The 15,031-nt window shown below is 38.3% G+C and overlaps 2 protein-coding genes across 3 annotated transcripts in view; one reads left to right on the top strand and one right to left on the bottom strand.

The window, feature by feature from the left end:
• Window positions 1-15,031, bottom strand: part of LOC104658490 (keratin-associated protein 9-2-like) — a 335,619-nt gene that overhangs the window by 165,860 nt on the left and 154,728 nt on the right. The gene's annotated exons all lie outside the window — the stretch shown is intronic.
• On the top strand, window positions 6,970-7,681 carry LOC104658471 (keratin-associated protein 3-3). The gene has a single exon (XM_010358512.2). The coding sequence runs from the start codon at window positions 7,021-7,023 to the stop codon at window positions 7,315-7,317; it is 297 nt and encodes a 98-aa protein (XP_010356814.1). The 5' UTR covers window positions 6,970-7,020; the 3' UTR covers window positions 7,318-7,681.

Below are 15,031 nucleotides of genomic sequence, written 5' to 3'. Positions count from 1 at the left end.
TAATTCCTTCATTTTTGTTCATAAATACATTTATAAATATCAATGAAATGTTTAGGATTATTATAGAATAACCTTTGTTACCATGCCAAGTTACCTTTTTTCTAGTCAAAAACAAAGAAGTTTCATGTTTTCATACATGCTAGTAAGGGATAAAAATTTAGAGTTTGTTTTTAATACTGAAAATAACTCGAAGTTCCTTCTACTACTACCATGGGTCTTTAGCATTCACGGGCCCTTGCCTAGTTATAAATCCCCAACTGGAAACCAGAAGATGTGTTGTTTTAGCCCTGGCTCTGCCTTGAGCTGCTTCTGTGGCCCTAAACAAGTCAATTAAGTTCTTGGGGTCTCAGGTGTTAAAGCAGTAAAATAGGTTGGTCAATCAGACCATCTCTAAGGTTGCTTTTCGTTTTACCATTCTATGATTCTAGATCATCCAGAAGCATTCTAAGTAACAAGTACCCCATGCAACTAACCAAGCCCATTCTACCTCATTACTTTTACTGCTTTCATTGGGAATAGCTCACACTGAGTGAATATCTACTGGGCATACTAATGAGGTAGAAGGTGGGACTCTACTCCAGAGGTGGGGCTCAGATACCAGACCAAACTGAGGGCTAGCTAAAACAGGATGGGGACAGAAACAGCTTTCCAATCAGACATGTCCACCAGCATGCCGTGTCAATTAACTGTTGCCGTGGCAACACCTGAGTTACCACCTCTTTCCATGGCAAAGACCCAATGACCTAAAAGTTTCTACTCCTTCCTAGAAATTTCTGCACAAACCACTCTTTAATCTACATCTAATTAAAAGTAGGTGTAAATATGCAAAACTGCCCTGAGCTGCTACTCTTGGCCTACAGAGGTAGCCCTGTTCTGCAGGAGCAGTCATGGAGCTATAACACTGCTGCTTCAATAAAGCTGTTTTCTACCTCCGGCTTGCCCTTGAATTCTTCCCTGGGCAAAGCTAAGAACCCTTGCAGGCTAAGCCCCACTTTGGGGCTCCCCTGCCCTGCATCACTAACAAGTGAAGAAAGGCCACTAACAGGTGCAGAAACTCAGGCTGAGAAAGACTAAAGTACTTGCAAAAGTTATGTAAATCATAAGGGAGAGAGAAGGAATTAAACCCCAAACTAAGTCCCAAGTCCCTTCTCTTTCCACTACACCAAAGCACTCGCCTTCTCCACAGACAGCAATATGTCAAAGAGAAATGTGATTATAGGTGGCTGTCTTTATTCAGGAGAAAGCCTATGACACTTGACAATATATTCTCTACTATCCCTGTCAATTGTATGTTTTGTTGTACACAGCAGCTCTGCTTTCTCTGTGGTGATTACAGTCTACGATAAAATGAGTGTATACAATGAGTATTTAAAAAGGTATTCATATTTCCAAGGTAAGAACAAACCTTTTTTAAAAAGTCAGACTTTACTGATTAGCAGTGTCAGCAGAGAAGAAATATTGGCTGGATCATTAACTTTGAATTGAAATGCAGAATGTTTGGCAACTCAAACACATTTTCAGTTTTCTGATGAGCATCAATAATCAAGGTAAAACAACTGCCCTTAATGTTACTAATTGTTTATTCTTGATAATATAATAATTTTAAAAACGGTATTTCATTTTTCCTTCAAATTGTTCTTGAGGCCGGGCGCAGTGGCTCATGCCTGTAATCCCAGCACTTTGGGAGGCCGAGGTGGGTCTACTGTGAGTCCATTAAACTTATTTCCTTTATAAATTACCCAGTCTCGGGTATGTCCCTATAGCACCGTGAGAACTGACTAATACAATATGGATGTGTCTACATGTGAGTAAGTGGAAAACTACACTGACACCATTTTGAAACTACAACAGGAAGCAAGTTTGAATGTAGCAACACAACTAAATGAAACTGAAGGAGAGCTCATCCCATGTCTGATACACAAGAAGTTAGTGAGTTATTTTTACAGGATTATGTAAACAGCAACAAGGATGTTCCGTCCAACATTCTGATGGACAGAAGCCGTGTTCCCTGAGATAGGTGGATATAAAAGACCCATAGAGAACAGCTTTGTAGAAGAAAGCCTTCCTTTGCAACAACACATTTTCCTGGTCCACTGTCACCATGTCTTGCTGTGATTCCTAGCTCCAAGGATGCTGCAGCGTCCCCACTGGCCTGGCCACCACTATCTGTCCCTCTGACATAAGCTGTCAATGTGAAGTCTGCCTGCCCAGCATCTGCCCTCATGAGAGCAGCCTCCTTCAGCCCACCTGCTGTGAAACCTGTCCCCTGCCCTGCTGCGTGCCTGATTCCTATGTGCCATCCTGTTGCCTGCTCAACAAATGCCACCCAGCTCCAACCCTGAGCAGGCTCTCTGTCACCACCTGTGTCCAGCCTTCTGAGTGTGAACCACTTTGCTGCTAGCCAAAGAGCTTTGCCCACATTGCCCTGAGGACCTTCAGTAGTCATTAAGGGCTGCTCAGCAAATGGCCTTTAATTAAGCCATTTGGAAGAAAATATTATAACACTGTGCCTTCAGTTTTACAGAAGTTTTCTTTTCCTGTTTCAAACAATGATTTCAAATGAGAAATGGGGAAAAAAAAATGCTATCATGGATCTCCTTACTTCAAAACTAAATAAACACCACAACTCCCCAAACCACATACTGCCTCAACATTTAATGCTATAATTACCCAACGACTCTTGACACATGCATCATGAACTTATAAATATATCCAGCAGAATTACACTTTCTGATGACATCAACATAAATTTCATAGCCAAAAAGAGGCCTCACAGGCATACGTAGATACCTGAAGAAAACTGTGAGGATAGTGAAATGCATTAGGCTCTAAGCTTAGAGTCGTTTTAAATGCCAAGGTCAGCATCTAACTTTAATTTTTGTTTTTTCCCTGCCTCTAAAGAAACTCACATGTGTCCTTAAAGCAGTGAAGCTGGCAATTTGAGATCAACATGCGCACAGAAAGGACCTCAAAGATTGAGCTAACCCCTATTTTTTTCACCATCTCATTTAAGTAAATCTTTGAATTTAAAAATGTTGGCTGGGCGCGGTGGCTCATGCCTGTAATCCCAGCACTTTGGGAGGCCGAGGCGGGCGGATCACCTGAGGTCTGGAGCTCAAGACCAGCCTGACCAACATGGAGAAACCCCATCTCTGCTAAAAATACAAAATTAGCCGGGTGCGGTGGTGCACACCTGTAATCCCATCTACTCCGGAGGCTGAGGCAGGAGAATGGCTTGAACCCAGGAGGCAGAGGTTGCTGTGAGCAGAGATCGCGCCATTGTACTCTGGGCAACAAGAGCGAAACTCCGCCTCAAAAAAAAAAAAGTTTTGACAACTGTAAAGCAATTCACACAAAAAATGAATCACTCTGCTTATATAAAAGGTTACTGTTATAAAAGGGCATTATAAAAATAAATAAACACGTTTTTAATTCTAATTTGAAATGTAATCCAATGCAACAAATATTTATCAAATGCCTACCCTGTTTCAGGCACTGTCCTAAGTGCTTGAAAAAGACAAATAAGGCTAACATACGATTACCACTTCCAAAACCTTGCATTGGAGTGAGGAAAACAAATTTAAGTGACAAACTATAAAATATAGCAGAAAGAAATGAGGTTGAAAGGGAAGAATAGGCAGCCCATTTTTGTGAGAGCAAAGGATGCAAACATCTAGAAGAATCACCTAAAGTTTCTTTATGAAGGGGATGTTTGGCTGAATCTTGAGGGATCAACAGGATTTGGAAAGTAGAGAACTGGGAAAGGTCAGTTTAAGCTAAAGAAACAGCATGAACGAGATCACAGAGGGTAAAGTACCTAGGAGACTCCCGCCTTCACTTTATGTGATGTGCTGTATGATTAACATATGCATGATCACATAGCTATCATTTTTATGGCGAGAACACTTAATCCATTCTCTCAGCGTTTTCCATTGCAGTATATGGTTATTCACTGTAGTCACCATGTTGTAGAGTAGATCTCCTGAATCTATATAATATTTCAAGATAAACTTTAAAAGAGAAATCAGAGAGAACACAGAGAATGGGAGAGGGTCTTCATATATTCTACTTGCCAAGCCACTGGCTTCTAGATGAGAGAGACTGGTAAGTCAAGAGTAAGTAAACATTAAACATTTCCTTGACGGTTTCAATACTAGTTCATTAACTTTGAATTTTATAATATACTGGGAAGGCCACTTGAATTTGCTTCTCTGTTCTTCGGTGGTAAAGTGTAGGTATTGAGGCAGGAGAACAGCAAAGGGAATTAAAACTTGGATAAAGGGCGGAGTGAATAAAAGCAGAGACCAGAAGCAAGGTGAAGGGGCAGGTAAGCAAGAAGCAAGATAAGAAGCAGAAGTTAGACCAGTCGCGGTGGCTTATCCTGTAATCCTGGCACTTTGGGAGGCCAAAGCAGGTGGATCATTTGAGGTCAGGAGTTCGAGACCAGCCTGGCCAACATGGTGAAACACCCCGCTCTACAAAAAATACAAAACTTAGCTGGGTGTGGTGATGGGCACCTGTAATCCCAGCTACTTGGGAGTCTGAGGTAGGAGAATCACTTGAACCCAGGAGGTGGAGACTGCAGTGAGCAGAGAATGCCACTGCACTCTAGCCACAACAAAAAGTAAGAGAAGAGAAGAAAGCAAGGCCCCCATGGCCAGAGCAGGATAAGGACCAAACCAGTAAGGGGCAACTCTTCATGGATAAGCATGTGCATTAAAGAGAAAAAGTATCCTTAACATGACCTTGTATGAAAATCAGCTCATTCAGGCTTATGCATATGGACTGCATATCATGTATGTACTTAAAATTATGGGCTGGAGGTGGTGTGCAAGCACACAGGGACCAAAGTAACTAAGCAACACACCTGTCAATCAAAGAGGCAGACACTGGCTAGAGATTAGGCACCCTTGGGAAGAGAAACACACACACACACACTCACATACACACACACACATTAAAAAAACCCAAACTGCACCAAGCTGGGGGCTGATCTCATCTCATAGAGGTCGGTTCGCTCTCCCCCTCTTAGAGTGTAATACTGTGCTTAATACACTTTTGCTGCTTCGTTTTGCTGTGTGTGTCTCATCCAATTCTTTGTTTGGGACACCAAAAGCCTAGAACTGCATGGCACCATCTGGTAACAGCATGATGTTCAACACCCTCGGCATTTGTTGTAAATTCCTGCTAATAAAAATGATTTGAAAGTTGTTTTCTGTCTTTTTGTTTTTAAGTTTTAAGTTCAGGGGTACACATGCAGGTTTGTTACATAGGTAAACTTGTGTCGTGGGGGTTTGTTGTACAGATTATTTCATCACCCAGGTATTAAGCCTAGTACCCATTAGTTATTTTTCCTGATCCTGTCCTTCCTCCCACCTTCCACCCTCTGATAGCTTCCAGCATCTGTTATTCCCCTCTATGTGTCCATGTGTTCTCATCATTTAGCTACCACTTATAAGTGAGAACACGCAGTATTTGGTTTTCTGCTTCTGCATTAGTTTACTTAGGATAATAGCCTCCAGCTCCATCCATGTTTCTTCAAAGGATGGGATCGCCTTACTTTTTATGACTGCATAGTATTTGATGGCATACATGTGTCACTTATTTTTGTTGTTAAAAAGAAAAAAAGATAAACTGGTTGTTTTAACATATAACGTATAAGGCTTACCTATGAATGACATTTGATATTTTCCAATGATTTTAGTCAGCTTTCTTCTCTTTTAAATAGATCTTACTGGTTTTTTGGTAATATGCCATCAGAAACAACCTACCAAGAATCTTTACTTTCTGTTTATTCAACAAATTACCACAACAAGTATGTAATTTAAATTATATAGTATTACCTGAAAGGATTTGTGCTGATCATGGACAGGTGTAGGAAGATGTTGGAATCTAGAGTTTTACACATTTGAGATTACCTGGTTCAATTTCTGGCTGACTGAAGTAAAGAATGTTGTTTAAGGCATACCTCAAAGGAATCTCAATCTAGTTCAAGATCCAAGATATGAAAACAAACAAACAAGCAAAGTAGGGAGTAAGTCAGTGAAAAAGTGATTTTTATGAATGCCATAGTTCTAAATTGCATTGGGTCAGATTTCCTGCCAAAATCTACTGTTGTTCTGTGACTCTTAAGGTTTCTCCTTTTAATTCCTATTTCATCTTATTTTAAAGTGCATACACCATTCACATGAAAATGAATCAAGGCTGAGGTGGTTTTCTTTTGATGGTACATTCAACAAAGAATGGCCACTGTGTGGATCCTTCCTTCCTTCCAGTGAATTTATACTTTGATTCACCACAAGATTGGTGTAACTTTGGGAATAGAGACTCTTTTAGAAAAAAAACAATCCATAGAATAATACAACCTTGAGAAATTCACTACGGAGTTTTAAAAAATAATAAGAAAGAGTTTCATCCTGTACCATTCTGCCACTTTGCTTGCTCAATAGAACCTGAATTATAATATCACTAAATAATACAAACATATCTGAGATGCCTGTAGTCACATGAAACATTCATCTGTAAATAGCCATATTCTTGTTGACTTTATTGAGCTGAAAATGGTCCAATTCATCATTTGAGTTACTCATTCTGAAATTAGTCATTAGAAATCACATTATGTGATCCACAGTATTTTAAATTAAGAGGGAAAACAAGAAGAGTTTGGCCTCCAAAATTACAGCTGTCAGTTGGATTGATTACCCATAAAAGTCATGTAAGGTTTGGTATGCCAGAAACGTGTGAAGAAAAAATGTGACGATCTTGTGACAAAAATGACAAGTCAATGACTCAAAAATATGATTAACTTAACAAGAGCGGTAACTCTTAATGGACATGTAAATGCCAAACAGATTAGAGAATCTCACTGAAAAAGGGTGCCATAAACAAAACAGGAAGCCTTCCAGCTGGACCAGTGCCCACTTGGGAGGGTATATAAGATCCCTAACAAGAGAGGAGACATTTGTACCTCACCAACCTCATCTGTCTAAGACACTGAAAGCTAACCAGACACCGATTGCCATGGATTGCTGTGCCTCTCGCAGCTGCAGTGTCCCCACCGGGCCCGCCACCACCATCTGCACCTTCGACAAATCCTGCCGCTGTGGAGTCTGCCTGCCCAGCACCTGCCCACACACAGTTTGGTTACTGGAGCCCACCTGCTGTGACAACTGTCCCCCACCCTGCTACATTCCTCAGCCCTGCGTGCCCACCTGCTTCCTGCTCAACTCCTGCCAGCCAACTCCAGGCCTGGAGACCCTCAACCTCACCACCTTCACTCAGCCCTGCTGTGAGCCCTGCCTCCCAAGAAGCTGCTGATGGATGGCTACTTTGCTTAGTGCCCGACAACGAGGAATCCAGAAGCTGTCTCTTCAGTAGTCACTTGCCTCAGTAGTTTACCAGATGTTAACGTAGATCAGATGGCCCAGATATGAAGAATTTACCTTTGGTTTTAATGGGGGGAAAAAAGAAAAGTATTTTTCATGGTTATTTAGCTGAATAACCATTTGGTTTCTGTGGGCAGGTGAATGTGTTTTATTAGCAAAATACTGTTTCAATCTGTAAGACCTCAGATTACATGTTCTTGATCATACTGCTTCCTGGCTCTTGTTTCTTGTATTGGGTATTTCCATAGAAGAAAATTTCTTGGTGGTTTTTCCAATAAACTATATTTCTCTGGCAAGATGTATCCTTTGTTTATGTTAGTTTTGGGTATATTTCTTCCATTTTAAAAAGGTAAAAAAAGATGATTATTTTAATTTTTTTTAAAAAAATCTATTGGCAGAATGACTAACATTCTGGATACTACTAACATGGCTTGCTAACTTTTAACAGGTTCTCTTTCATATTTGCCTTCTCTTCTCTCTTCCTCCTCAGACAAATGTAATTTTGGTGTGAACCAACACTTATTTATCTACTCTTCACTAGTAAATCATTCATTTAGTCCTTAAAACAGCACTAATGGATAAGAATAAATGAAGTTTTAAGAGTTATTCAACATTCTCAAAGTCATAAAGTTACTTACTTAGACAATCAGAACTCAGCCCCTTGTATGTCTGACTCTAAAGCCCAATTTTTCCCACCGCAATACTACCTTCAATACTAATGAAATCAGAAGCTTAATGAGCACAGTTATGAAATAAACCCAAAATACGCAAGAGAAATAAAACATGTAAGATCCTGTAACAAAATCCACAAGGGGTTATAATAGAAAAAGAGTGCATTGGTTCGTAGATTAAAATTGGCAAGTATTCAATTCTAAAATCTGGGTATTTTGGAGGTGTACCTATTTCAACTTCATCTTCTCATAGAGAGAACTCAAAGTGGTCAACTCTAGTCACAAGGCACCAGGAACATACCTCTATTTGCCACCATACTCTGCACAGATGTTCTACCACAGTAATCAATAGAATGCCAATACTTTTCAGGTGTCTCAGGTTAAGAGCTAAAACTCTGATTAAATATGCTTTAATTCATTACTTAATTTTCTCAGCCTACTTAATTTTATCTCACAAAGATTTTTCTTTTCCAAGCCTAGAGAGAACGAGTACATATACGTATATATACTATATATATAATACATCCAATACATTTATGTAACACATATAAATATATGTGTGCATGTATATCTATACACAATACATATATAAAGACACAAGTCAAAATCTGAAAATGCATTGAAATAAAACCACAAGAATACATGCAAGGAAAAGAGTAGGACAAGGAAGGGGAGAAGCAAATGGTTTTAAGCACGCTTGTTTTAAAATGTCCTCAGTGCACCTGTTAGTCCCTTCAGAAAAAAAATTTCTCAGGGGATTCCATAGGCTTTTTACAGCTCAACCTTAAATGAACAGAACTTAGCAGCCATGGAGTCTATGGGACACAACAGAGGATACTGTCAATAAGAGATTCAGTCCATTCACTCATTCATTTGTCCATATTTCCTGAGTGCTTATCCTGTGTCAGGAATCACATTAATGCCAGGAGTAGAAAGACAAAAGAAATGCTATTACCTCAAGTCTCTAGTGCCCTCAAGTCTCTCCCAAATCTGGTGAAGGAGAAAGACAAGTTATAATCACAATAATTGTAATGCTGAGGGATTCTGCTGTGACTGGGAGGTGAACAGCATGGCATACAAGCATACAGAAAGAATAACTAAAACCCAGATTTGGTGATTCAGTGTCAGAGGTGAGAAATAGTTATGGAAAGCCTCTGAGTTATCCAGCCTAAGCTTTAAAAGATGAATAGGCAGCAGGAGAGGTAGGGAACAGTTGTTCCAGACAGAACAACAGCTTAATAAATCATGGAGGCAGCAAAGAGGTTGGTGTTTTTAAGCCACAGGAGGTAGTTGGGAATGACCGGATGAACAATGCATTGAAGAGGGTGAGGCAGAGAAGACAGAAATATGAAGACCCAGACACAAGGGGCTCCCCACAGCAAAGGGGTTTGGACTGAAACTTTGAAGCAATGAAAGATTTCAAGCAAGAGACCAATATAATCATGTTTTGCTTCTAACTGTCTCTTTTCATTATTAATCTTGGATTTACATCTTCACTGTCCCGGATCCCTCCATTGACTATAGAAAGATATAATTAAAACTGGACTTCTTGGATGTGTGCTTGTGCCTGTGCGTGTGTGCGTGTGTCTGGATTTTTAGCACTCCGAAAATCTACCATCTCATCAAGAATCACCATGCTTTTCCTACAATTGCTTAAAGAAAAAAGATACCCGCTCAATAAATTCGGTATTGATGGAACATATCTCAAAATAATAAGAGCTATTTATGACAAACCCACAGCCAATATCATACTGAATGGGCAAAAACTGGAAAAATTCCCTTTGAAAACTGGCGCAAGACAGGGATGCCCTCTCTCACCACTCCTATTCAACATAGTGTTGGAAGTTCTGGCTAGGGCAATCAGGCAAGAGAAAGAAATCAAGGGTATTCAGTTAGGAAAAGAAGAAGTCAAATTGTCCCTGTTTGCAGATGACATGATTGTATATTTAGAAAACCCCATCGTCTCAGCCCAAAATCTCCTTAAGCTGATAAGCAACTTCAGCAAAGTCTCAGGATACAAAATTAATGTGCAAAAATCACAAGCATTCTTATACACCAGTAACAGACAAACAGAGAGCCAAATCATGAATGAACTTCCATTCACAATTGCTTCAAAGAGAATAAAATACCTAGGAATCCAACTTACAAGGGATGTAAAGGACCTCTTCAAGGAGAACTACAAACCACTGCTCAGTGAAATCAAAGAGGACACAAACAAATGGAAGAACATACCATGCTCATGGATAGGAAGAATCAATATCGTGAAAATGGCCATACTGCCCAAGGTTATTTATCGATTCAATGCCATCCCCATCAAGCTACCAATGAGTTTCTTCACAGAATTGGAAAAAACTGCTTTAAAGTTCATATGGAACCAAAAAAGAGCCCGCATTGCCAAGACAATCCTAAGTCAAAAGAACAAACTGGAGGCATCACGCTACCTGCCTTCAAACTATACTACAAGGCTACAGTAACCAAAACAGCATGGTACTGGTACCAAAACAGAGATATAGACCAATGGAACAGAACAGAGTCCACAGAAATAATACCATACATCTACAGCCATCTGATCTTTGACAAACCTGAGAGAAACAAGAAATGGGGAAAGGATTCCCTATTTAATAAATGGTGCTGGGAAAATTGGCTAGCCATAACTAGAAAGCTGAAACTGGATCCTTTCCTTACTCCTTATACGAAAATTAATTCAAGATGGATTAGAGACTTAAATGTTAGACCTAATACCATAAAAACCCTAGAAGAAAACCTAGGTAGTACCATTCAGGACATAGGCATGGGCAAGGACTTCATGTCTAAAACACCAAAAGCAACGGCAGCAAAAGCCAAAATTGACAAATGGGATCTAAATAAACTAAAGAGCTTCTGCACAGCAAAAGAAACTACCATCAGAGTGAACAGGCCACCTACAGAATGGGAGAAAATTTTTGCAACCTACTCATCTGACAAAGGGCTAATATCCAGAACCTACAAAGAACTCAAACAAATTTACAAGAAAAAAACAAAAACAAAAAAACAACCCCATCAAAAAGTGGGCAAAGGATCTGAACAGACATTTCTCAAAAGAAGACATTCATACAGCCAACAGACACATGAAAAAATTCTCATCATCACTGGCCATCAGAGAAATGCAAATCAAAACCACAATGAGATACCATCTCACACCAGTTAGAATGGCAATCATTAAAAAGTCAGGAAACAACACGTGCTGGAGAGAATGTGGAGAAATAGGAACACTTTTACACTGTTGGTGGGATTGTAAACTAGTTCAACCACTATGGAAAACAGTATGGCGATTCCTCAAGGATCTAGAACTAGATGTACCATATGACCCAGCCATCCCACTACTGGGTATATACCCAGAGGATTATAAATCATGCTGCTATAAAGACACACGCACACGTATGTTTATTGCGGCACTATTCACAATAGCAAAGACTTGGAATCAACCCAAATGTCCATCTGTGACAGACTGGATTAAGAAAATGTGGCACATATACACCATGGAATATTATGCAGCCATAAAAAAGGATGAGTTTGCGTCCTTTGTAGGGACATGGATGCAGCTGGAAACCATCATTCTTAGCAAACTATCACAAGAACAGAAAACCAAACACCACATGTTCTCACTCATAGGTGGGAACTGAACAGTGACATCACTTGGACTCGGGAAGGGGAACATCACACATCGGGGCCTATCATGGGGAGGGAGGAGGGGGGAGGGATTGCATTGGGAGTTATACCTGATGTAAATGACGAATTGATGGGTGCTGACGAGTTGATGGGTGCAGCACACCAACATGGCACAAGTATACATATGTAACAAGCCTGCACGTTATGCACATGTACCCTAGAACTTAAAGTATAATAAAAATTAAAAAATAAAAAATAAAAAAATAAAAAAAATAAAAATCCTATTGCAAAAAAAAAAGTGTGAGCCCTAGAGAAGACTACCTGGATTGGCTCTCACTTCTGGTATTGTGGGTGACCTTGGGAAAGTTACTTTATTGTGGCTAAGATTCCTCGTCTATAAAATGGAGGTGACAATAATTATAGCTACTTCATATGGTTGTTTTGAGAATTAAATATGATAATGTTACCAAAAAAAAAAGAAAAAAGATACCCTTTGTTTTTAAAAATAAAATGCTTAGTATCTCTGACACATAGTTTAAACTTCCATTTCTAACCACATAAAAGGTAGCTCAATCCCAATAGGTCCTATATTTAGTTTTTAACACACCGGCTCCCAAACCATCTAAATCATCTCACCTCACTATGAATCACTATCATCATTTATAAACAAAGGAGAGTAATTCCCAGGTCTCTTAGACCACTGCAGAGAAAATACATTTTAATAAAGTGCTGCACGTCTTGTTAATAAAAGAGAAGAGCTTATTATAATAAACTTGTTGCATTAAAACTGTTTGTAATCTGTAACCTTGTCTTGATTAGAGAAACACAATGTTCTGCATAAACAGTAACAGTTTCTCTAAGCTTTTATGGTGAACTTAAAGTAATATTGTACCCTAGGTAAGAAGCTGATAGCTTTCTGCCATGAAATTCTAATCCTGAGGGTCTGCAAACCATGTTTCCTTTGTAATGTTTCCCTCAGAATAATTTTTTCTTTTATTTTTTGTCTTTTTCCCTTAGAATCCAATCTTTTTCCTTCCTATTATAATGTATAATAGCAGCAACTTATAATAATATGTTATGTGTATGAAAAATTCTTCCCCCAAACTATAAATTCATGAGGGCAAGGATGGTGCCTATTTTGTTTATTGCTATATATCCAACATTTATTACACTGACTGGCACATAGTAACTGCTCAGTAAATGTCTGTTTAATTATTTTTTAAATAATAAGTGAAATAATAATCAGTCCTAAGTAAAAGTGTGCACACTTTGGCAGGTATTCATACAAAAATAAATCTGGTCAAAGTCCAGGAACCAGCAGATATCATGAATTCTGTCTTTCAAGCAGAGCTGTAGAGAGGTTTTCAAATTTTTAAGTTTGTTAATTTATATGCCAAGCACTTTCTCTAATAGTAGATGTGATTATTTATTTATTTATTTGTATAAACTTCTAATATAAATGTTTGCTGTTTCCTATAAGGTTGCTCTCTTGCTTACCTTCATCTCTTTTTCTTTTCTTCTTTTGACTGTTTCTTTTATCTTTACCTTGCCTTGAATTTGATCTGTAATTTGGTTTAATCATGATAATAATTTATTTTTGCATAGCACTATATGGTTGTCCATGAGCTTTCACCCTTTTTATCACATGTGAACCTCACAGTAATCTCCTGAGTGGAGGAATATGTATGTTATTACCCTAATTTTGCAGAGAAAAAAGATGAAGCTCCTAAAAGTGAATTACTTACCATAACAAGGAAGGTAACCAGCAGCACCGGGAACAGTCAAGAGCTCTTCTGTGGTCCTCTTAAATATATATCCCCATTCCCAAAACATACAAACATGCACACCACCATGTACCACTCTACAGGTGTGCCTAAAGGAGGAGGTGGGAGGAATGTGAGAAAAACCACGGCTTGCAGGATACATGAGACCAAGCTGAGCGGAAATGGTTTGAGGTGTATAAATGATATTGGCCACAAGCCCACCACCTTGTGCTCCCTCTTAAACACTGAACTATGCCTGCAGTCTAAATAGTGTACTGATACTAGAATCCAGGTCTTTCCTACCACAGCTACATTTGATTTCAGGAAAAAATGCAATACCTTGTAAAAAAAAAAAAAAAAAAAAGAAAGAAAAAAGAGAGAATGAAATGAAGTGTCAACAGATTAATTTAGCTCAGGCTCGTAAGTTTCCTTTGGTAATAATTTTACTTGAATTTAAGTTTCGTATTCTTATTATTTTATTTAGTCTATATAGACAGAAGCTAAAAATTCAATTTGCCTACAATTAGCAGTGAAGGAAAGAAAGCAAGCCAGCTCTCAATAGAAGACAGATGGCCAATATGCATATGAAAGAATATTTCAACCTAGCTGGTTATAAAATAAATACAAACACGACAATCATAAAATTGTGTTTTTCACCCAAGAAACTGGAAAACACCTTTAAAATGAAGTGTCTGTCAATGGTATAGGAAATGGGAATTCTTAATCAAACACACCTGGTAAAAATAGAGAATTTGAAAAAAAAAAAATAGGTAAATAGAACCATTCTGAAGAGCAGTATGGCAATGATATGAAAGGCCTTAAAACTACTAGAAATTAACATTTGCCCCTATAATGCTACCAAATAATTAATTGTTTCTGAAAGAATCAAAAATATGCACAAAGATTTATATACAGAGGTTTTCTATTCCACAATTACTGTAGAGAAAAGTTGAAAATAACCTCAATGCACAGTAATATAAATTTTTAAAGTAACATAGAAGTGCAATTATATAATAAATACTAAGAAATATTAAAAGTAACACTATCAAATATCTTTTAAAATATAAGATAATTATATACAGATATATAGATATACACAAAGGCAAGTTTCAGAACCTATGCACAATATGATTCCAGTAATGTAATGTAATGCTAAACAAATGTATACAAAATATTTGTAGTAAAAAACTACAATAATAAGTGTTTATAAAGTTTTTCCATATTTCTCAATAGCATATTTCTCCACGTTAATGTAATTTTGATCTTCAAAAGCCCCAAAGCTAAAAGAAAGTAAAATTAAGTTCAACTCTTTAAAACAAGAATACTTTATCAGACAAATTGGTATAGATAAAATGACAGATTAAAAATAAAGCAGCACTGGAGAGCAGGCCCACATATTGTACAGACTCACTGTCATGCAGTATTCCCCAGCAGGGCTGGTGTTGAAAATATAATAACAGAAGGCTTTGGTGATACCTCATAAAGCTTGTGTTCCAGTGACAAATAGCAAGGGTAATCAGTTCAGATTTAGCAATGAACTCAAATAAAAGTTAATTAGGAAAAT

The sequence above is a fragment of the Rhinopithecus roxellana genome, chromosome 19 (genome assembly GCF_007565055.1).
Source record: "Rhinopithecus roxellana isolate Shanxi Qingling chromosome 19, ASM756505v1, whole genome shotgun sequence".
NCBI classification, from domain to species: Eukaryota; Metazoa; Chordata; class Mammalia; order Primates; family Cercopithecidae; genus Rhinopithecus; species Rhinopithecus roxellana.
The sequence above is the reverse complement of the archived record's forward strand: the minus strand, read 5'-3'. Positions and strand labels throughout refer to the sequence as shown.